At 41.6% G+C, this 24987-nt stretch overlaps 1 protein-coding gene across 10 annotated transcripts in view; it reads right to left on the bottom strand.

Moving 5' to 3' along the window:
* Positions 1 to 24987, bottom strand: part of PROX1 (prospero homeobox 1) — a 74778-nt gene that overhangs the window by 33850 nt on the left and 15941 nt on the right. For 8 of the 10 annotated variants that reach the window (XM_028724659.2, XM_028724658.2, XM_028724664.2 and 5 more), the window contains exons 3-5: positions 15481 to 15588; positions 13381 to 13518; positions 7859 to 8053 (exon numbers count right to left, since the gene is read on the bottom strand). In XM_028724659.2, coding sequence (XP_028580492.2) covers positions 7859 to 8053; positions 13381 to 13518; positions 15481 to 15588 — 441 coding nt within the window. The remainder of the gene's footprint in view (positions 1 to 7858; positions 8054 to 13380; positions 13519 to 15480; positions 15589 to 24987) is intronic. The other 2 variants (XM_028724665.2, XM_028724666.2) reach the window with 1 other exon arrangement.

Genomic DNA, 24987 nt, shown 5'->3' with positions numbered 1-24987 from the left:
GCAAATGAAGTCCTATTACTCTGATTGCAAAGTGAAAACTAATGTCCTATCATTGTTACAGCTGCATCAAACTTCTTTAAAACTGATACCTCTCGCTTTTTTTGTTGCATACTTTAAAATAATATTTTTAGCCCTGGTAGCCTGTTAGAACTTTCTCACTCAAAATGTGAAACCTAGGTTTAAGGCATCCTTTAAGGCACAGGCACTCAGCCTAGGTGGTACCAAAGGTTAAATGCACAGTGCTACATAGTTTTTGAAGTCTGATTCCAGAATGTTTGCAACAAGTATTGCTGGTAAACATGCCATGGATGTTAGAAGTCAGAACCACAACCAATTAATCAAATTCAGCTAATTTTGACCCGTTGTTTCATTAGGGTGAAAGTCGCTTACATATTTCACAGGGATATGTCTGAGGCTTTAGCCAAGCAAACTAAAAGCCAGGGAGGCATGAAATGCTCTACAGTCTGTATGTGGATTGCTGTTAACTTTCAGACTTAAAGCAAAATAGTACGTACATTATATAATGGGTAGAACAATCAGCAGTTTGGCATTTTAGTTAATGCTAAGTTACATGTATTGTATTGGGGGAGCGTGTTTGAAGATTTTAAATCAGCATCGATAGACATGACTTTAGAAAATGATACACTTGAAAGATTACAGAATTGTGAGAGATCTGAGAAATAATAGCGCACTGTAGTTGGTTAGACAGTGACCAGCCCACAATGTTACATCTATTCCTTTACACCTAAGTTTCCAACCTTTGGGGGCCCATAACAGATTTGAAGTTTTGAAAGGTTGCCACACCCTCTTCCTTCTCTTCCCCCTCCCTTTGGTACTGGTAATTCCACACAGACACAACCCTCCCTGAGGCAGAGAGCAAGCACACGCACACACTGGGCTTTCCTGTCGGCTCTGAAGGTCTACATTGGCACAGGGCACATTAAAAGTCGCAGAGCTGGTGCTTCCCAGTGCAACAAAAACACTGATGAAGTTACAGGCAAAGATTGTCACGGATCTTCACAAAATTTACATATGATGAAAACCAAAGCACCAAGAAATTACAGGACACCTCTGGATGCAGAGGTAACCAATGATTTGGTGGTAGTTTTCAGAGTAACCCTTGTAAAAGTTATGAGGATACATGCCTTGTATTCATGTTTTTGAGTCATGGCAGTGCTGGAAAACACCAGTCATGCCCCCCCCCCCATTTCAGTCAATGGATACAGATGTTTCTGTTATATGATATTAGGAGGATGAAAAAAAATACACAATTTCAAGAGACTCTGTTTTACTGCAGCCAATCTCTCTCTGTGTGTGTGCGTATGCACGCACGCACACACACACTATTTCTTTCTCTTCATCCCCTACAGATCTCACTTTTTCTCTCTCTGGTTCTCCCCTAGTTATTCCATTTTCCTGCCTGAGCATCCAATATTGCTCCCATTTCTCATCTCCTCTCTTGGCCATTCAACTTCCTTTTCAGCTACTAATCTGAACATTGGAAAACACACACAACTAGAAAATGAAGTGGGAAAGAGTGGCCCTCTTTCAACCTCCTCCTTAAGTTCCCTTTTTGGAGGGGGGTGAACCTCCATCACATGACACAGGGAACAATGAGGAAGGGGGAGGGCTTAGAGATTTTGTGAATACCTAGAAAAGTCCTCAAAGATGGTATTGTGCTCACAGAAACCCCTTTGGTGATGCCAGCCTTATAAGCTTACAAAGGTATCCAGGATGCAAAGGTTTATACATGACAACCACAGTTTACTAGTCAGGCTACTACAACTCTCTAGCTTATATTTGAGAGAACACAAGTTCACATGTGAGTGCAAGTTTCTGGCCCACAACATTTAAAAACAAATGTAGCAAATAAGTACACCTAGGAATATGTCAATTGATTTTGCTAGGCTAAAATCCTAAATTACAACCTCTTAAGGAAATGGAACTAGGTATGACAATGAAGTTATGGATAGAGGCATAGTTTGCACATAACACCAAGCCATCGTTTATTAAATGATGGCTTATTTGCATGTCTGACTCATGCCAAGAGGCTGAACTATAGTTGGGTTACCAAACAACCCACCCACTGAATTCATGATTTGCTGTTGGCGTACAAATCTTGGTTTATTTTAACTATGGATTGGTGTTACATGCAAACCCAGCACTCTTTCTTAACTATGGCTTGTCTGGCCGCCTTTACCCAGACACTCACCTGACTACAAAAGTACAAGGCAAGAGCAGATGAAAAAAGAATTTGGAGAAACAAGCCATGGGTTTATTTGATTGTCTGTAGGAACCCATGATCTGTTAAACAAACCATGGCTTAGTGTTATGGGAAACCAGGCAATTTAACAGGAGAATTCTAGTGGACGGGAATGTACATGTCCCCATTATGAATCTACTCTTCCCTCTTCCTGACAACCTCTCTGCTTTTCCGGAAATCCCAGATCTCATTACTATGCCCTTCAAAATAAAAACTCAGCCATAAGATTTCACAACAGTGCATTGGCAGAGTTTTGATTTTTGCATCAACAGGTAGAGCACCTTTTTGGTATACATAAGATGCCAGGTTCAATCCCTGACATTCCCAGTTAAAAATATCACAGGAGGCAAGGCTGGGAAAGACCTCTCCCACAGAGATGGATGAACCAATGATCTAACTTAGTAAAAGGCAGGTTCATACATCCATCACTGTGGAATTTAGGACTTTTCAGCTTACATTTCTAAGTAATTGCTTATGAAAGGCAAACAGAGACTACCCACTTGTCAGAGATGACAGTGGCTGAAACACCATTTATGAAAGTATATCACAATTTATTGCATTCAAATATACTATGAATGTCCATATTATAAACAACAGTGCTCGTAAAACAGGTGCATATATTACTGGCTATACTGTCCACTTTTTATTTTGTGCATTCTTATTGTATATATTTATTTCTAATTTCAAACACCATGTGTGCAGCAGTGTACCAGAAAGCCCCTCCATTGAAAGCCTTCCACCACTCGCTTCAATGCAACTGTCAGCTTCTAGGGGCTCATGTAGCAGACACTTCCATTGAATAGGGGAGGGTAGACTTTGCAAGGAATACCTGCACACACTGGCAGTCACTGCAACTAGGTGATGCTTGCACAACTAGTATCCTTAGCCGCCTACCTTTTGGCTCCAAGGATCCTCCCAGCATGTCTCACAAGACCTTTCAGCTGTCTCTCCCCATAAAATTAACACTGCAAGCCTTGTTCAGGGGTTTTACATACAGTTAATACATACACAAGTGGGGAAGTGGGGCCACGCCAAATGCACAGACACCTATAGGGATATAGAACATGATCTGGAACCCTGAGCAACCAGGGTTCCAGATTGCAAAGGTTCCCTTCCTTCAAATGTTTGCACAGCACTGTATGCATCGATGTCTGGGTGAAGGGCTACTGAGCATGGGCCCTCTCCTCACTCACCTGTTTTCCTTTACTGTAAGCATAGTGTTCGCTATAGCATTTAGCAGGTCGATCCCCAATACCGTTTAATCCACAAAACAATTAAATACAACAAGGCAGCAACATGTGTACCAGATATGTAGGTTCCACACTCTGTATGGTGTATGAGTCAGCCTTTGGCTCATCTTCCATACTGCATGTTATAGCCTTTAATCAGGTATACAGGCAAGAGTGCCTATGCAGGTTGGCTCTGGAGATGTGGTCCACACTATGGAAAAGGGCTGAGTGACTGTCATGAGCAAGTCCAATTTACACAGAACATATGCATAAGCGGAAGGCCATGAGTCTCGCTCCTGTATCCCACCATGGACATAACTACATGCTTCTCAAGGCACGTGATAACTGAGGGCCACATGACATGGGAGTTCTGTTATTGGATTTCCAGACAACTTCCTCCTCTTTCCTCAAAGCAGTTGCAGAAGGCCCTGATATTTGTAAGGCAGGATGGAGAGTTTAACTCTTGTTTTCAATGCCAGTTCCCAAATGCAAATCAACTTCCCAAAGCTACTTTTAGTTGCAAAACAGAAGCATCCATGTATGAGTATTTATGCAATGTATCTATTTTATATCTAGGAGCTCACAGTGAACCACAACTGGTGTGGAATGCATGTTGATAGGGGGTGTGCAACTAATTTGCTTCCCAAATGCCAATTCTGTATATTTTAAAGGGGGCGGGGACAGCAATTTACACAGGTACATAGGGTGGAATTCAACATAGTGCTAAGTGGGGTATGCCAGCACAGAACGAGGTCTGCTTGTGCAATGGGACTTCCCCCTCTTACACCCCAACCTCTGGAGCAGATTTAAAGGGTATGGGGAACAAAGCGGGAAAGGTCTCATTCACAAGTGGACCTCATTCCATGCACATAACAACTCGGTTGAATCCCACCAGTACATTTCACAATCACTTCTTTTCTCCTCAGATAAATTTGCCCAAGTATGAAATGCAATGGGGAAAGTTGCATCTAAGTGCAATTGGAACAAAGTGTAATTTGAACAAGTACTCCTCGTCTAGGTTGAGTTGATCTGCCACTCACAGCGTAAAAGCAATTAGATTTCTGCAAAATCCCAAAATGTTCAGTGGCCATTCACAAGTTTGATATGCTAGCCTACCTAATCTTTAGGTGGGCAAGAAAGTTGAGGATAAACTGGAACTGGTCCAGTGCTACTACCACTAGATAACTGGGGGAAAGCCGGTGGGAGAACAAAGAGCTAACTAAATCCACCCTAACATTTAAATATTAAAACCAAATAATATATGTGTGTGTGTGTGACTTATGTAAGAAACCCATAGAAAGCTGCTGTCTCTGTCATGTTCTAATTCCCTTTAAAATATTCTCTGCAAACCATCCAGGATAAGTATGTTTCTATCGCATTTGGAGTGCATATCTAGATGTCTACTTGCAAGTTCAATGGAGCTTTGTTCTAAGTGTGTCTAGAATTGCAGTCTTTAGATACTTGAGTTTAAAACATACTAGAGATTACACAAACAGCACACATAGCTGCTGAGGTGTTTTTTGTTTTGGTTATTTAGGAGGGAGAGCTACTATTTAATGTGTGCTGAAAACATAAAGGAATTAGGGTAGAGTAGGATGCTCTATAAGTTACCATTTGTGAAAACAGTAACGCACAAGGATGGACATATGAAAATCCTCCTTCCCCAGCACGCGTATCTTTAATTCATCAGAATGTAAGTTTTGCTTACTTCTAAAGATGATTTGGTTCAGTTTTGTGTTGCTGCTGAGCCTAATGTGTTCACAATTTCAACTGACCTCCAATGACAGCACACAGAAACACAGAAACAAATTGGTACACTTCTCGCAAACAGAGAGAGATTACTCGTTCAGTCACCAAATCCTTCTGCAAGGTGTTTCAGCTACCTCTGGCTATGAGCCTGAGGCGATTGTGACAAATCTAAAGTAAGGAGGCATGAGGATTGTTAAGGATCTTATTTGAGTTCTGTTAACAGCTGCTGGCGGCTCCAAGGCATTGTGGAAGGAAGTCAGAAAAGCCAGCTCGTATGTTAGAGCAAAGGCAGGCCCCAGCAGCTCCGCAGTGGGTTGAGGATGTGTTTCGTATGAACTGCTGAAGGACGTTCATGAGTCTAAAAAGCATGTGTGTTGTCCACAGGGACGCCGCTTGCACAATGTGAGATGTGGCTCTGGCAAGTGTATGTTGAGTAATAGATCTTAAGGAAAACAGGTTCCATAATTCACCCAGAGCCCCCTTTTTCTATGAGATTTTATCCCCATTTCTTCAATACGTTATGAATGTTAACTCCGTAAGAGGAAGCGAGCAGAAAAGGTTTAGGAAAATCCATTTAAATTATTTAAGATGAAAGGCATATCAGGCTTCAATTATATTAAAGGATCAGCAATAAAAGTATGAAGGGGAGGAACTCTGATGATGCTAAATATGGAAAATGCTCCATTTGCTCAAGGTCTTCAGATCCAATTTCAACACCACAGTACATGTCATTTTTGCTTCAGTGCTAGTCACCTGGGCTGGCCGCTGATCAGGCAAGAATGCATACCTTCAGATTAAACGATATGCAGTAATGGCCTGTTCAGGTCCGGGTTTTCAGCCTAGTGGGTAGCAGTCTTAAAGCTGCCATCCAGCTGTTTGTATGAATTAGGAATTTCATAGCCATGCTTATGAACACAAGGGAAAGGGGTTCTGTGTTATAAGAAATTAACTTATTGGGGGGCAAAACTTATGCTGCAATCTCCAGATCATATAATTGCAAACTACTGGGAACAATATACCATAGGTGTTATGTTGCAGCCTCAGGCTGCTCCAATTAAAAGCCATTTCCTCCATGCTTTAAACTGTGCAACACAGAAAGACTCACATGGGTAGCTCAAAGACAGAAAGAGGGCAACACAATATATAGATGCATATTAATGCTTTTGCATTTTCAGACAGAGACGTGATTTATGAGAACAGGCTCATATTGTGAAATTGTACATATAACCCTTATTCATCTTCTGCTAAATTGTTGTTAGGAGGGTGTCAAATGCACTTTCCCTTTGTTTTTGTTCTTGGTTTCTTCAGAAGAAGCTCCATCCAAGAGTAGTGAAGTCATTGGCCCTCCAGAGGTTGCTGGACTCCAACTCCCATCAGCCCCAGCCAGCATGGCCCATAAAAGGCCAGGGATGATTGGAGCTACAGTCCAGCAACATCTAGCACAGGGTTTCCCAAACTTGGGTCTCCAGCTGCTTTTGGACTACAATTCCAATCATCCCTGACCACTGGTCTTGCTAGCTAGGAATGATGGGAGTTGTAGTCCAAAAACAGCTGGAGACCCGAGTTTGGGAAACACTGGTCTAGAGGGATCTTCAATAGCCAGGTAGGGCACACATTTGATAAAGAATAAGCCTGATGGGCCATGGCTGTTTTGTTTTGGCAACACACCCTGAAATAAAAAGCTCCGGTGAATGAGTAAGAGTAGAAGTGAAATCTGCATCCTAACCTTCTGTGTCCCTTTCCAACTGAATCACTTAGATGTGATGATGGTGGTGATGGCAATCACTTTAGAAACGTTTTTGTACCCAGCACAGTACTACTTCCATAGGGAAAGAAACAAAAGCCCTTGCCACCCCTTCTGACCACGCCACTCTGCAGCTTATACCAAACAATGTGGCCCATCCTTTGAGCAGATAATACCAACGCACTGCCACAAGGCTTCAATGCCACAGAGTGACAACTCCCAGAAGCCCCTCTCGCCTCATCCCTGCATCTGACAGTGCAAAACGCTTATCATCAGCACGGAGGAATTTGCCACCGTGGGGCTTACGGAAGGTCAGCAGGTTAGCAACAATCGCTTGCTGAGCCAAGGCCTCGGTGATTGGCTCACACCCGCTCATTGTTGGCCTGTAAGGAAGAGTTTCAATCAAAGCTGCCAATCCATGGGGTATAATCCAGAGACATTTAGATAGGCCTAGTCCCCGTTGATTTCAATGGAACCGAGACACAACTAAGTCGCGCTTTTGTTTGTTTTTGTTTCGCTCGCGAGCTGCATTTTCTGTCCGGGTTGCAAAACGATTAGCTACAGTCAAAAGATCTCGAGTAGGGTGGCTTTTTCAAGAAAATAGCTCTCGAAAATGCAAGCAACCCAAATGCAGCGCTCTGCTATCGAGACAGAAAACTTTCCTGCTTTCTGGTAAGGCAGGCAAAAATGACCTTCTTCCCTTTTTCCTTTTTAACAAAACATAGAACAAAACACATTAACATCATTTGCAAGGTGGGCACTGTAAAAGAAACAGTTTCCAAAATAAGCGAAAATGCATAAAAAAGGGAGGGGGGAAATTTCAATTATATGCATGCATAGAAGAGGAAGAAACCCAGAAAGGTCACAGCGTACCTCAAAGTCATTTGCCTTATTGTAGTGCATGTTGAGGGCTCTGTACAGCTCACAGTCTCTGGTTATGGACAGCTCTTCAGTGCTTGTTACCCCGTCGTTGATGGCTTGGCGTGCATACTTCTCCATCTGAATGTAGTAGAACTCACGGAAATTGCTAAACCACTTGATGAGCTGAGAGGTAATACATCTGTTGAACTGTGGAAATCAGAAGAGCAAGGAGGATTAGAGCGTTGACACGTCCTCTCTTTCCTCCCCATTTCACAACATCCTTTCTTACATCCACCCCTTCTCTTCCAAACTGCCCCATAGCCAAGCTTCAAAAGCTTTTTTTAAACCCAAGGGGTAAAGAGGCTTGAGTGGTCGAGTCAAATGATATAAAAATGCTGCGCCAATTTTTTTAACGGGAAAGGACTGGATCTCGTTCCTAAAGTTGCTAAAGAGCACTGCTTTTATATCAAGTTATGTATCATGCATGGAAAGCACTTTCAAATTTTGAGGCACCACTAGCAAGCTTCTAGGCTCTTATAGGAGGAGGTGTCCAGTACCTTCCAGGTTTGTGCTGATGTATTTTGTCTGATATAAGAGATGAGTGGCCAAAACAGTAAAATGTGACTATGTCTTGCCCATTGAAGGCCACATATAAGATGGGGGGGGGGTGTTGCAATGTGTTTCCTATTATGTAGCAGTTATTCCCCACAAATAAAAGTGTGAAATCAATTTAGAAAATATTTATGGGTAGGTGGTGTAACAGACATAAGTAACTTGAGGTTGGTTACATTTCAGTGTGTCACATAGATCTGATGCAAAATTCCTTTCTCGTTCTATGTCAAGCTAAAAAGAATTCCCCTCTCTCTTTATTGCACACACTCTAAACAAAAACGGGGCCTTCCTATAGGGTTGCTCTCACTTTGCAAAAAATAAATTAAAAAATTTGCATGTGACTTGTAGATGCTTATCATATCCTGACTATCGAAATCCGCAAAGCCTCCATTAATCCCTGGCATTCCGCCCAGCAAATTTAAAGTTTTCCAGCTCATCCATAAGATGGAGGAAAATGCACTGGATCCCTTTATTAGAAGTCAGAAGGTCAAGGTTAAAAGTGCCCACGTCTTTCAGGACAAGTTTTCTTACTCTTCCTCTGACCTTTGAACTGAAGATGTCACCTAAGCTGCGTTGCAGCTGATCCCTTCTTATTGACAGCCCTTCCTGCGTGTAAAGGACAGATGCAACTTAACTTGCCAAGTTAAAACCAATAAATCCATAGCTATATATCTGGCAGGCTGATATACTACCCCCTGCCTTTTGTCATCACAGGCATTCACTTCCCCCGGCCCCCAGAAAGAGATGTGCATTAATCAAAAATCAACAAAGAACACTTATCAAACGCTGGCCATGAGAACATCCAGGCCTCCAACAAGATGACAGCTAAAGTGTGCATTGGGGCTGTAATTACTACACAGAAAGTTGTTTCCATGCTAGCAAAGATAATAAACGAATGAAAATTTATGGCAGGGAATCTAAGTAACAAGGAAACAGAAGCAGGGAGACTGGTGTTTCTCCCAAAAGGCCAACTTGCATCATAATTGCCATGCAGTTGCAAGGGTCCTTACAGATAATTGACCAGAAAATGATTAAGTCATCATCAAATCGCTTCTGCTTGCAAGAGTTCAAACATGTACTTAACCTATCCAAGAATTATATTTTCACTCTGTGTGTCTGCTCTGTCTCTATTCAGCCCTTGCGGGGAACCTGATTAAAAAGACAACTGAAGGACCCCCGTTATCTGATCTTCTGGTTACCGATTTCAATAGAACTTAAACCCATTACGATTTGCTGAACTTGGAGTTCTTTCCATTTTATCTCAGCAGTAAAATACACTGTCCAAATTTCCAGACACTGAGATAAGGACTACAGGCCCCCGTGACGGCTTACTGTTCCTTTTTAATTCTTTTAGAATAAGAAACAAAACATTACAAAATGATAGCAGGGTGTGCACTGGGGAATGAAAATTGCTTTGACATGGAGATTAGGCCCCTGCATTGTTACAAGACATTGTCTCATATGGGCAAGAGTACTGTAGAAGGGGAGGAAAATAGAAAGGGGATTCTTTTTCTAGAATGGTCATGAATGACCTAATGTGGACAACAACAACAACAAAAAGTAGGTGCGCATGTCATTATTTAGCAATAGGACAGAAAGAGAGATTTAATGCTTATTGCTGCAGCATGGAAACATCAGAGAAAGTTTTAGTGTGGACAAAAAAAGAGTAAGACATGCAAAAATTACAGACATAAGCGCTTAAGGAACAAAACTAATCAGCTCGAATAGTATAGAAACATTCGGAGAGTGAGTTAATTGTGCATACATACGAATGTGTGCGCAACACACACACAAACACAGAGACAAATGCCCTCTCTCGCCTCAACATTCTGGTGTAGATAAATCAGTCTTTTTAAAATTGCTAAACTTTAAAGAGTTAATTATTCCCCCCGCCCTTCCCTAGTGGAGTACAAGAAAAGGATCAATTGTTCTATAAAAGAAAAGCTCTGTAGTGTGTTAATGTGTTACTGCAAAAACTAATCGCTACAATAAAGAGTCTGTGTTTCCACAGTGTAAGAGTCTCTGTGACTTTGATTAATGCTTCCCACGGGATACCTCAGCCTCAATATGGGCTGAAGAAACTTCCTAAATATTCAATGAGCATGGTCAAAAGATGTATAAAACAAATCAATCTGACACCTTAATCTGGCTAGGCAGCAGTTGACTCAAGGGGTGGAGGGAATGAGATACATCATTTAACACTGCTGGGTTGAAAAGCCTGGAAGCGCCTGTTCTTCAAAGCTAAAATGACACTGAATCTGTTGTATTTAGTAGTCTTAGAATTATTAGCTTATACATTAAAATCGGCATCAAGTGGAGCGAAAGAAGATGATACAAGGAGAATCCTTTTTTGTTCCCACAATACCGACTCAGGAGATTTCCCCTTTCCCTCAGTTTAGGGACAAAATTATAAGATGGTTGCATCTTATTCAGCCTCACTAATGGCAGCTCCTTAAGTCAAGCGGCAGAAAAATCAAGGGTGAAATTTGGGTACAGTGATTCATGCATAAGCGACTGGAAAAATAAAAAAATCAATGGGACAATTTCAATTAAACTAAGTAAGCAAGATTGATCCACAGAAATCAGTTTGGATTTATTTACAAACGAAAGATTTTTGGGGCTTATCTGTGTATGAAAACTATTTTATTCTTTTCAAATTGGTTAAATTGGCTTTTTTTTTGGGGGGGGGAATAAGCTCCCTTGAGTACAAGACCAGCACAGAGCACTAAACTGGACTTTGTATATTTATTGTACAATGTATTAGGATAGATTGCAGTGCATGGGCTGGGTTCCAAAGAGCCCTTGTGTGTTTTCCAGGGATTCTGTTCCAACTATAGATTCACATGCCGCACTGGAGGCCACTCTGAATGATCTCTTGATTTTTTGGAATGGATTTTTAATGGGGCACATGGGGTTGTGGTAGAAAGAAGGACCCTGGAGGATGGGCTCCATCCATCCTTTCTTCCCTGATTGCATTAGTGTTAAGAGTGTTCCTTGAGGTTTTTTATAGGCACTGCTAATACAACAGAAAGAGTTCCTATTCTGCCACCGTACATTATGAAGTCCTTCCATTGGTTCTTCCTTTACATTAACTAAAAGCATCTGACCCAGAAATTTCTTCAAGACCTCTTTCTTATCTAGAAACATGAATAGCTACACTATCAAACCTACCATAGGTGCCAAATCCCTGAGGCCCTGGGTGGCCAAGCACCCACAAATTTCAGTGCCAGGGCCATGAGCGCTGGCTTGACACCCACGGCGCCAGACACACTCAGTCACGGGGCTAAGTTGGCACTCCTGACCCCATTGGTTTTGGTCTTTGAGAGTACGGGCAACATTCTCATGCAGCTAAGTTAGACCAGGGGATCTCATGTTAGTCTAATTGTGTCTAGATTTTTTTGGCTATAATGCATTAAGTAAATTCATGCATTAAGTTGCATTGGGTTTCTCTTTCACCTGTCTTAACTAGCGGCCTGTGTACATAGCAAATACTTAGGAAGTCAATTTATTGATCATTTACACCAAGGAGTTCAGTGGGACTAAAACCCCAACCTATTGTTCCAGCAGGGATATCTGGTAAGACTGGCATATTATGATCTATAATGTTTTGCTGAAGTAGTGATTCATACATGTTCTGTATCTGCTGGCATGAACTTGTGAAAATTGTGAGAGGTTGTTTGTTTGTTTAAAGTTTGTTTGCAATCTTTTTAAAGCTTTCTTTTTTAAAGGGTGGTGTTCAACTATGTCTTAGAGTAGATCTATTGAGGCTAATAGCCACGTTCGTTAATAGCACTGGACCCACTCTGAGTAAGAGTTGGTTGAACACCAACCAAAAGTTTGACACTAAAGTTTAGCCAAGCTGATTTTGAATTACTGTTGCCTAGCATGGTTTGGCTAATTAAATACTATAAAAAGGTGACTTGAGGTGGAGGATACACTGATTTTTTAAAAAATAAAAGAACTGGTTTAAAGTAAGTTGGGTCAACTGTCCAGACACAAGTTTATGGGTGACACCATGTCCCTTTGCAAATCCAGATGAAAGTAAACATGTCTCCCAAATTATGCCATTATCACAGGGCCTCTCTCTTCTTTTATAAATAAAACTACCTCCATACACATGGAAATAATCTACTCAAAAGGGGCCTGCAGGCCTCCCCCCTCCCCACAGAAAGCCTCTCCTCATTCCCACCCACATTTTCCTGACCTGTGCATGACACCTTTGAATGGTTAGCCCACAGAATGCCCCAGGTTTAATTCCTGGAATAGCCATTTGAAGAACATCAGGCAGAAGGTCTGTGATGAGCTTATAGTGTTGTTGCTAGTCAACGTGAACAAGCCTGACTGAGAAAGGCCAATGGTCAATATTTTTCACTACCCTTCCCCAACCTGGTGCCCTCCAGATGTTCTAGACTCATCAGAAAGACCCATTCAGCCTGGTCAAAGGTCAGGAATGAAAGGATTGCAAAACATCTGGAAGAAACCAGGTTGGGTACAGCCTTCTTACACCCTATTTGCAGTAAGCAGTAGTATTGGTCTTATTCTACCAGACTACTGTACCAGTATTCTATCTGGCTAAGACTGAAGACATCAATCTCCTTTCTGGAGATAAGTAGCCCTTTCCCATCTCCTGACATTTATTTTATTTTATTTTATTTTTAAAAAGGAGCTCAATGCAAAAAGAGAGAGAGAAAATTATGTGCACAATTCCCACAAGCGTCTACTTCGCAGCTTGCCTAAAATAAACATTAACCCAGCCCGGATCACACATTCAGCCCAACCAAATTTACAGAGCAGGTTAAAGGAGAGGCTGACTTTACCCACGAACTGTTACCATGAAATAAAACATTCCAAAAAGATTAAACGTGGAAACCCACCCTCCAACCCCGCTCCCCCAAGAAAAGAGGAATGTATCTAATATTTACATCTACTGGTGTGTGGTGTTGCTGACCCCGAATGGCTGTTGCCTTCCACCACGGAAGTGGCTGCCTTTCAGTGGTGGGTGAATGATCCCTATATTGGCTGTTTGTAAAGCACTTTGGGCTTCTTCTGGATGAATGATGCTATATAAATATAAGGTGGCATAACATCAAAATATTTCATATCACTCGGCAACATCGCAAGAAGACCGACTTCGGCTGTCACATGCTGAAAAAAGACAACAGGCACTACATACTAGCGAGACTTTTTTCTTTTCTGTAGGGCTGCCTACATCGGCATCCACCAAAGCAGGGCTTCTCAAACTTGGGCCTCTAGATCTTTTTATACTACAATTCCCATCACCCCTGATCACTGGTCCTGCTAGCTAGGGATGATGGGAGTTGTAGTCCAAAAACAGCTGGACACCCAAGTTTGGGAAACACTGGAGCAGAGAGAGCCTTTAGGAGGATTCCCTCGAGCCATACTGCGGTCAAGCTCCACCAATGGCTCCAACGTCTCCAGAGCAAGAATTCTTTACATTGTTGCATTGCAGGTAATACTGCCACAGAAGCATTTTCATTGGCCCATTGGATGAGTCATGGCAGGTTATTAACCAGGCATAGGCACTGTATGGATGATGCATTATTATTATTATTATTATTATTATTATTATTATTATTATTTAAGCAAAAGCCTATGACAGAGCAGTCGTTAACAGCAATACACACATTCAGTTTTCTTCGCCAACACCCTACTTGACTTTCTGGACAAAAAGGTTTTCAAAGCACTTCTTAATTTTTTTGTAAAAAGCAGAAGTAAGAAAAAGCCTAGAAAACCAGTTTGGCCCGAAACTCTAGCAGGGCAGAATATGTTGAATGTACGTTTACATGTATGCCATGCAAAAAGAAAAATGAAAGAAGAACCCATTAAAAACAGCCCACAAAGCACAAATATTTCTAAGTAAAATGCTGCAACCAATGGGAGGAAGGGTGTGCAATTCAAAACACCCCAATTCTTAAATTGATTAAATAGAAGCCAATTAACTAAACAAGATAGACCAAATTTCTTTTTTTTAAAAAAAAAAAGTGAGAAAAAAGTGAACAGCAGGCCATTTTCACAGGAGGCCAGTTTAAGAAGATCCCTGAAGCACAGAAGGCAAATTTGCAAAAGTGGAGGAGAGGTGGTGATCATGGCTAAAGTTTTTGTAGAATTGGGGGGGGGGGTAGGCAAGAAGAGAAGAATTTTAACATGGCAATTTTAAACTAATGTGATGTTTATCTTTAAAGGCTGACAAAATGATACCATGTGTATCATTATAATAATTGGAACCCAAACTTGTCCCCCCCCCCCCCGCAAAAAAAGTAGATGATTATAACACAAAAAAATCAAGTTAATGTGAAAGAACAATTACTTTAAAAAAAAACCAGGAGGTCCTAATATTCTGTAAAATGAGGGGAGGATGCAGCTGTACGTCGACAGCTTTCATATCCTCATTTGAATAATGTGGCCTGAATCTGTCAGTTTATTCATCCTCCTTATGCTCAGTGTACTCTGCATCAACAACAAATTAAGTTGTAAATAAGAGACAATCATCACTTTTGTTTTTAAGCAGCTACTGCACGGAGAATTTCAATGTAGTATTTCTTTTCCCCCCGCTTTTCTTTTTTGACGGAAAGAAAAATGGGTCTCTACAGCGGGCACTAATCTAAGCGGAATAGGAGGAACCCGGCTGCAATGGAACAATTAAAGGAGCACTTTCAAAATGCTCTTGTATAGTAGGCTAATGCCACCAGTAGACATTTCACAGATGCAAAAAGCGTGCTGTCCAATGGTGCTTAAAAAAATTACAAATTTACTGTTTTTGGTTTTTTTTAATGTCCACAGGGTAAAGGAGATAAACAGAACAGGGAGAGCATAAACACAGACTTTAAGAATGACTTAGCAGCAAAATAATAACAATAGCAAAAAAATATAATAACAGTTTGCCAAGATATATTATTAGCGAAATCAAATTTAAATTAAAAAAAAAAAGCATTCAGGGAGTTAAAACATGCAACCAAAAGCAAGAGGAAATAAAAATAAATGAATAAAAGGATTTTTCCTACCTTTACATCTGAAAAGTACGTTTTCAGCATGTTGGAACTTGGGTAGCGGGTATAAAAGAACATGAGCTTGGCCTTTTTCAAGTGGTTGGGAGACAGACCTTCCTGCATGTAGGATGAAATTAGTTAAGGAAAAACGCTTTGCTTGGAAACTGATAAGACCTTTTGGGAGAAGAGTTGTACCTGGAACTGACCGACAAATGAATGTTCAAGTTGCAACACACCTCAGAAGGGTCAAAACTGGAATTGGAGAAAACCTACATGCTTTCTTGGGAACCATTCTTGTAGAACTTACTTCCATGCAAATCTTGAACTGGGCCTCATTTGTTTCTTAGGAGATGGTGGCGGAAATTTTGTGGGTGCAAGGTTGAACGCCAGGTGTGCGCTCACCTGTTGCTAAGGAAACAAACACACAATGCATATGTTTCCAAGAAGAAGACTCCCCTCTCCCTTTTTGCAGTTGCCTTTTGATGCATTCTTCTTCCCTGAGTACCACATCACTCACATCAAATTATGCTAAGAGCAAAAATAGAAATGTTTTCGCTAGGTATACACCATGTTTTCCAATATCTCTGATGCTCTAGCTCCTCGAGAATGGGGCAGGGAAAGGTTTAGAGAACCCTTCTCCCAATTAGAAATAAATAAGAGCTTTCCTTAAAGGCGCACAGAAATGTGTTTGGGGGGCCAGCAAATACTGAGAAGTGGAAAACTGCCGTTTGATCCATGGCCGCTTACCCTGCAAGAATACCTATTTATTCTTCAAACATCATTACCTTTCAGGCCTGTAAACAGAAATAACCAAAAGCATTCCCAAGGGAATGTGAAACTAAGCATAACAATCTAGGCTTTCGGGACGGGTTTTTCCGCCACCCCTCCTTCTCGGGGCTTCTTGGCACTCTTTTGTGTACTGTTTGCTAGGACAGTTTTGGTCACATCTGTGCGGCAGGCTGGCCCTGCCATTTCCTCTGCAAATTAATGGCTTTATAATTTATCAGAAATGAAGATGCACGTGACAAAATCAATGTGGCCCCCACAAGGTCAATTAAGAATGCTCCCAGTAGCTTCTTGGAGGGCTGTTTCCTTTAAAGACAATCACCACACACACATGCACACAAATGTCACTTATTAAATATAACATGCGTTATGGCAGAGAAAGGTCAAACAAGTTCAACGTGATCTAGAAACTGAAGCACCTTCTCCTAACAGCATAATGGGGAGACAAGACACATGAGGTTCAGTGATACAACACACATTATATACTGCTCTTGGAGGGTTTATGGTTTTTTGTTTTTTTTAATAAGCCTCTTTTTAAATAGAGTCCTTGCATCTAACAGTAGGTTTTAAAATTTTACTCCTGGATGCGCAGGAGAATGGAGGAAGGTTTATTATTATTTAAAAACACAAGATGTTGCCAAAAAAAAAAAGCTTTGTTTTAATTCTAAAAGGATATATAGAAAATGTTGTGGTTTAAAGCTCTTAATTTTATGTGACACGCACTGCAACATGCTTGGCTGAACTAGATTTTTTTTTTTTTTAGCTTCAGATGTTTAATGATTACAAAGAAGATAATTTATGACTGACATACTTCTTGTGCCAAGAGAAGAGTTGAAAGAACCTACAGCTACCTCCATTAGACTGATAGAGAAGTCTAAAAGAGCATTGCGCTAGGAACCGCCATCTGTCAAAATGCATAAGTGAAATAATAGTAGCAAGCTGTCACCTATTGCTTAGCAATAAGAGTTTCAGACAAGTCAAAACTTCTCCGATAGAAATCTGTTTCATTATGCAATTGTCCTGAGGAAGCCTGCACACACACACACACACACACACACACACACAAATATATATCAACATTTTTTTAAAAAAAATATGTATTAAAGCTCTAAGTAACGGATAATTCCAAAGCAGTTAACCCAAGGCTCAATTTCTTGGGAACTTCTCCTAGGCAGGTCCCATTGAAACAAGTGACACAAGAAAAAGCAGAGCTCTCATTCTATTTTAGAAAAGCACTGCTAGGAAAGGACCCCAATTATAATCATGCTTATTGCATTATTATTTTTTATTAGGTTTGTGTGCTGCACTTCTCCCAAGGAGTTCACAATGGGGCATCAGTCCTCTCCCTATTTTATCCTCAACGACGAACACCTAAGGTAGGTTAGGCAGAGAGATGATGAGTTACGCAAGGTCAGGTAGTGCACTTCATTCTGCCTTGGGAGGGTATATTTGAACTCGACACGCAACACATGTTCACAAGACCACCTCCACTTCTCAGTACTTACAAGGCAGAAATATCCATTTACACATATGGCTTGATTATTTCAAACGTACATTTTCAGAAGCCCCTTTCTTCTGTTCCCCTAAACCTTGCCTGTCGTTCACAATACAGTCCTCGTACACCGTTTCTATTTTGTTTCAAACAGATTAGATTATTGCTAAAAAGCATCCCTAATAGTGACTATTAAAAAAAGAGCCAACGGAACGCTAAAAGGGCCAGTAGTGAGATGACCCCCTTGCTAAATCTGAGCTGACCAATTGGTTAATTTTCTTTTTAAGTGCTTGTGTTGAAAAGCAACTGTTCTTCCAAGAAAGCACTGGCTGTTTCCAGGATACTTACACACGCACAATGACTCATGATGGAATAGATTCAGTAAACATACAGCTGTACTGAACACGAGCTAAGCTCCATTCAAGGCCAGGAAAGAAAATGAGCACAAATAAATATTAAGGAGGTAAAAAGGGGAGGGGGAGGTAGAAGAGGGGGGGGGGGAGGAGGAGGAGGAGGAGACGGCAAATAAAAACGCAAACAGGCTCTGCCCCAGCAGCTGATGTGGCTTGCCTCCGTACTCTTTGCCATAGCTTTGTGAAGACAGATGACATTCAGTTCTATGTGTAATGCAAAATAGACAATAACTGCTGAAACTTGAGCCAGCTGCCAGGTGTAAAAGAGAGAGAGAGAGAGAAAGAGAGAGAAGAGAGGGAGGGGGGCAAAAAGAAAAGAAAAGATGATAAATCCATAAATTAATGAAAGACATCTGCTCAGGAACATAAAAGATCAGAGAAACTGTGTACTGCAGCTGAACCTAAAACAGTGTTCAAACAACGTGAGAATCCGAGTGTTATCTATTTACAAAGCACAACGCAGCCCTGCTTAACACAACAGCAGAAGAGGAGATGTAAGGAGCAGGAAGTGGAGAGAGGATAAAGGAAGAGACGCATTGTTGTATGCAGTTTTCCAGCTCATGTTTTCCTTGTAGGTATACAATATGGATTGTTGCTCTTGATTTGAGATACTTTTTTGGGTGGGTGGGGAGCAGAGGGGACTGGCATCTGGATTGTATCAGGTCTGGAAGCATCATTGTCAGAATTATTATATGAAGATGCCTTTATTTTTATCCCTTCCTCTTTGAAATCCTCTTATGGCCTCTTGTGTGGTTTTGTTTTGTTTTTTTCAGTACCATAACCCAGGGTACCTGCCAAGTATATCTTATGGGCAGATTGGTGCTTTCAACACACCTTTCCTGCTTTCAGTCATATATCCCCAGATTAATAGAAATTGGGCTGCATATATTTATTGGGTTTAATAATGCGACACCATATTGAACTCAAGCTACCCCCAGTTTAATCAAATAGCTGTGTGTGTGTGTGTGGTGTGTGTGTGTCTGTGTGTCTGTGTGTGTGTGTGTGTGTGTGTGTGTGAGAGAGAGAGAGAGAGAGAGAGAGAGAGAGAGAGAGAGAGAGAGAGAAGGCTTGGATTTGCTGCAAGTGTTTTTATTTTGGCCAGAGAAAATCACTCAAAATGCTGTCATTCATAAAGCATTGTTTGTCCATACTGCATCATTGCACAGCTTGGACAAGAACTGTCTGTCTTACTTCAAAAAAAGTTTTCCCCCCCCCCTCTCCTTGTGAATATTATAGAAGACAACCCTTCTGAAGAGAAAAAGATTACAGCCTTCACCTGGGAAGATAATCTTCATGCATTACAACAAGAAACAAAACCAAACCAAACCCACAATCTAATGTTGTGTTTCAATATTCTCTATGCAAATGGCCCGAGGCTGCACAAGGCTATTTTTCTTGAGATGCAAAGAGGGTGGCCTGACAAGGAACATCAGGCAGCAAAACAATTGGCTGTCTGTTTCTTTTGCAATTTGAATAAAAACTTGAAAAAATATTTGATTAAACGTATTTAGTTTGCAAAGATATACAATACATTGGCGAACAAGGCAGGAACTCTGGATGCAGGTGCATCTTCTCATCTTGTTTAATGCAGCATACAAACATTAACTCTCTCCTTTCGCCCTCAAACAAGGAGGATAATGGTTAGACGCCTTTTACGGGAAGAGCGAGATGTATTTGGGAACTAAAGCAAAAACAAAACAAAAATACCAGGAAGGGCTTTCGCTACCCAAACCTGAACTTGGCTCTTATCTGCAAGGCTTGTGTTCTTATCCTGGATGGATTCTCCAAGGAAACAGATGTTGCTTTCTGTTCCAAAGGGAAGAAGAACGGCTGCTCTTAAGATTCTTTATATCGGAATATTCAGCCATGTGAAATAAAGAGGAACAAAAACAAAAACCTGGTGGAGAACAAACAGACCTTCACATGCCTCTCTCTCTCTCCCCCGTTTGGTTTTGCCTACGATGGATTCCAGATAACATAGACAAACAGGCAGCTGTGAGAAAATAAGAAGAGCAGCAAATTCTATATGTAGTGGTGGCCCCCAGTGGAAATACAATAGCTTTTGAAATATACTTGCAGCCAGCACCAACAGGGTGTGTGTGTGTGTCTGCAAGATTTTCTACTGAACAAGGGCTGTGGGCTGCTTCTGACATGTTTGTTTGATTGGCATGCCTCTTACATACAGGCCCTATTAATGGTCTGGGTGATGCCAATTCCTGTGATCATGGTGAAGTGGGGAAGATCAGCACCTGGACAGGAGGAAACTGGGAGTCCCATGTAAGCAGCTCCAACTGAATCCTCCACTGGGGACCACAGAAAGTAGAAACACTTTGCCAAGCTCCCATTGGATGAACTAGCTGGGGCTGATGGGAATTGTAGTCCATAATGCATGGAGGCCGTCAGGCTGACAGAGGCAGTAGCCACCAAGCAAGCCTAAACTGTTGGTGACCTGCCATGATGAATATGGTCCATCAGCTGCATGTTGGGTCTACTAGGTATCAAATGCCCTGTTTTGGCACACCCAGGCAGGCAGCAAAAAGAGGAAGATATCGAGGCCCAGGTGAGCATTATGATGAAGGCCTGTTCTGCAGCTTTGCAGTTTCATAGCCAAGTGCACAAAGTCCCCTGCATTTTGAGTAACATCTTTAGGACTGGAATAGCAACAGGGTAGTCAAGGAATCTCTATGGCTGTCCATGGGACATATCTGAGGATATGAGCACATAGATGGGGTGGGGTGGAGGAAACAGAATTTAGCGTATGGCCAGAGCTTATGCTTGGACAGCTTGCCTGCATGCAGACTCTCTTCAGAGATTCAAATCTGATATATCCCCAGATGTATCATGTGAATGGGACTTTTTCTGTGATGTCTAAAAAAAGATGCAATCAATTGAGAAAAGGATAAGCCCCAGTAAAAATCTGATTTCACAAATTAACTCCCCGAGCTGTAACAGTGACAGTGGGGAAGGGGGTCTGAAGATCTCAATTTCTCCAAAAGTTCCAAGCTATGAAAATGTGAGAAGGGCAAAGAACCTAGTCAAGATTGTCCAGAGCACAGTGGATAAGAGAAGCTATGAATCAGGAAGATCTCAGTTTGCATCTGCCTGTGATCTTGCTAGTTGGGTTTAGGCAAGTCTCTGCCTCATCCCCCATTTTACGGGTTTGGGAACAATAATACTGGCTTAATTCACAGGGCCGTTGTGAGGACTGCAACTAGAAGATACACGTGAAGTGATCTGAATGCTTCGAAGCACTATACAAACGTAGGAATAAATAATGATGATGATAATAATAATAATAGGAAAGGAGGAAAGAGTAAAACAAACAAAAATCACACACAATGGTAGTTCCAAAAATATGAAGAAAGCAATTAAGGGGCTACATATATCAGGAGAGTCCCACTGAAAGCAACTGGTAGTCGTAAATTAAAGAGATACCTTCAGTAACTATGAGGAGAACTGCGTCAAGGCAGAGTCACAGAATGCTATATTAATAGTTTATATATTTTAGACCATGGGTGGGAAACTTTCCTTCCAAAAAGAAAAGCAGGCGTGGAAAAGGATGCAACTCTTACCTTGTACAGCAGTCTATCCAAAAGACAGAAGTTTCTACATTCTCACATGCAGGGCCTATGGGGTGATGTGGGGCAGCCACCTCAGGCGGCAGACCTGGGCCTGAGGGGTGCACCACGCACTGCCACTGTCATGCTCCCGCAGCAACCATGTCCCTGCCTCCTCTGTCATGGGCACACACCACTGCTGCCATGGGCATGACAGGAGTGGGGCATGCTCACAGCAGAGGGTTTTCCTCACACACTTCTCCATCCAGGCTTGCCAGAGACATTATCACAGTTCGACACATCCCAGCCAAGCAAAAGCACTTAAGGATATGTGGAACAGCCTGGTAAGGGGTGTGGCCTGGTTGTGGGTGTGGCCTGGTTTTTTTTTCAAGGGCTGAACAGAGATGACTGGAGGGCCACAGTTGACCCAAGGGCCTGAGCCTCCCACCCATTTTAGCTGTATTTTCACAGTTTTGGTTTTGTTGCTTATTTTTGACACCTGCTTCATGGGCTCCTGCTATGTTTGCTTTACAATTTTACAACAGCCAGCCGAAAGAGGTTGGAACTGAATCCATCACTCCTCGTGTTCTGGGTTTCTTTTCCACTAAGCCCCTCTTTCCACTCAGGTTCTGTTCCCTTCCTTCCCTACAATGGCTCTTTCCCTTTAGTATGGCTGATTCCCAGAGCAGAATGACTCCTATGAATGGGTATCTATTACCAGCAATGCAGGGAAACGTGTTGTGTGAACAGTGCATGGGCTATACACAGTTCACTCGACCACCAGGTTGGGCAAGGCCATTCTAAACATTCCTATTCCGTCTCCACAATTCACACCAGAAACTGATTCAGTCTCCCAGTCCAGTTCTCTTCATATCCCTTGAGGCTTAATGCAGAATAAGCCCAGCTCAATCTCCGTACCCCTCTACCCAAGGGTAACATTCAAAGACACTTAACTGCCATCCAAAGTTCAGTCTTAGCCAGTGCACTAATGCTGAAAGCTTCCACAGACCAAATCCTACAATGCTGAAGAAACATTAAGTGAGTGGGGCTTGTGAAAGGGTTTGTAGGGACAGGATCTTAATCCCTCCTATCAATTGCCTAGAACAAAACATTTTAAAAGCATTTTCTTCATGACCATTAAAACTTTCGCTTAAACCAATTTGGAAGCAAATTCGTTTAGAATTATTCTGGCTGAAGTAAATGATTCTGCAATAATAATTATATAAAAAAAAAACCTTGTGTGTATTTAAGAAAAACATGTACAGACTTTCAGCAGATCCCACCGCCATCTTGGACAGTTGACAGTAACTGCTTTGATTGCACAAGGGTGAAGACAGTTATCCATTTACAATAGCTTCCTTTCCAAGTAGGTGAAGCTAATCCTACTTAGGTCAGCCGTATTCTGCAATGGACTATCTAATTTCAGATGACCAGTTTAGCCTTTATTTCAAGTCCTCTGTTGAAGACAGGGCAGATTTTATGTGGTCTTCAATAAAATGGCCCATTTCAGTTTATCTGAAGACATCCCTATATACCCTGAGGTAGACATTTGATGGTAGGGACTGGGCAATTTTATAAAAAAACTAAATAGAACTAGAGTCACAATCCTAGCATAGTTCCTGAAAAGCAAATCCCAGTGAACTCGAAATATCTTCCTTCTAGGTGAACATGCATAGGATTGGTAGGCCAGTGACTGAAAGCCATTATGAAAATATAATCATCTTTCTTAGATTAAAAAGGAAAGAGAAAAAACAGTGTCATTCCCCTCAACTAAATATTATTTAAGGCTTCAAAATTGTGGGGGGTTCTTTTTTCTCTTTTCTTTTAAGGATGGAGGAAAAGAAGACATGCCCTAAAAGATTAATCCAGCTGAAGTCTTATATCTAATTATACTCTCAAGCTTTGCCAAATGATTTGCTTTTTGTATGTTAGGACAAAAGATTTCTGTGTATGGCTGAGCAGAGGTTAACCATGCATACCCGGCAGCTGCACAAGAGCCGAGAACGGGACTCCGATCAGAAGGAAAGGGGGGCGGGGAAGGACTTGATTTAGCTTAAATACAGCAGTACCTGTATCTTTATCTTCTTTTGTGCTTGCTTTGTTTACCCACTTGAGAAAATAAGTTAGGAGATCTACAAATGCATCACTTGTCCTTTGGGAGAGATGCAGCAAAGGCACTGTTAACATCCAGACTCACTAGGATTGCTTAAGAAAATAAGACGTTTGGATTTGATCTGAAATTATTTCCCCGCACCCCACATCAGAAGCCTTCTGGTTTTGAATATCACAAGTCAATTCCTTTCTGTTTCTTTCTTTCTTTCTTTCTCGTTTTGGCCTCCAAATTTGAAAATTTCCCCAGGTATTTTCCCCTCCCGAAATTGGGAAATATCGTTTTGGCTTTAATGTGGAAGTTTTACCCGGAAAAGAAACTCCATCCCTCTCAGCGCAATCCTACACATTTCTGCTCAGAAGTAAGGTTTGTTGTGTTGGATGGGGCCTGCTCCCAGCTAAGTATGTATAGGGTGGAATGACATATCTATGCCTGCAGAACTCCAGCCAACAAAATAAACACATAAGCGACGTTATTTGTCTGCTAGTGAACACTGGAGCTTTGGAAACAGTTTGAGAAGGAACATCCCTGTCACTGCGGCTAGGATATTTTGATGCAGGCATAGGAAAGGAAGGGAACTGGGAGGAAAACCCTTCCAGAACTATATTGTAAGTGGGTGGCTATTGTTTAATTATTTATTTATTGATTTTTTAAGATAAAATAATAGTAAGGTAACAGGACAATACAGTAGCAGGTCTTATGGAAAATTCCCTACCGGCTCATCACTGCCTTTGGTGACGACTTTTAACTAGCGCAGGGGTTACTTAGATATCTATAGAACAACTCGCAAATAAAAGCTCCACACTGCTGGACAATTCAATCAGGCAGCTGACATGGGTACCAAAAGTTTGGGCTTATTCAGCAGGAAAACTTGCCTCCCTTTGACAGCAGTCGAATTCACGCGAGGGGAAACTTCTACCCAGGAAAGTGATAAAAGCCAGTTGCTGCCTTCTGAGTTTTGTCAGGTTGGGGAAAGACAGCAATGAAGCTGCCTTGAGCATCACAGCCAAGTAGATGCTCTGCTTCATCATGGGCTAATAATGCGACTCCCTCCCCACCTGCCACCTGCATTTGTTCCCTTATGCAGATGTCAGATTTAGGCCCAAAATGCTGTGGTTGGGAGTGCCTACAAAATTGCATTTTTTAAAAGTTGCCTCTGATCTG

The sequence above is a fragment of the Podarcis muralis genome, chromosome 3 (genome assembly GCF_964188315.1).
Source record: "Podarcis muralis chromosome 3, rPodMur119.hap1.1, whole genome shotgun sequence".
In the NCBI taxonomy this organism is placed as follows: Eukaryota; Metazoa; Chordata; class Lepidosauria; order Squamata; family Lacertidae; genus Podarcis; species Podarcis muralis.
The sequence above is the reverse complement of the archived record's forward strand: the minus strand, read 5'-3'. Positions and strand labels throughout refer to the sequence as shown.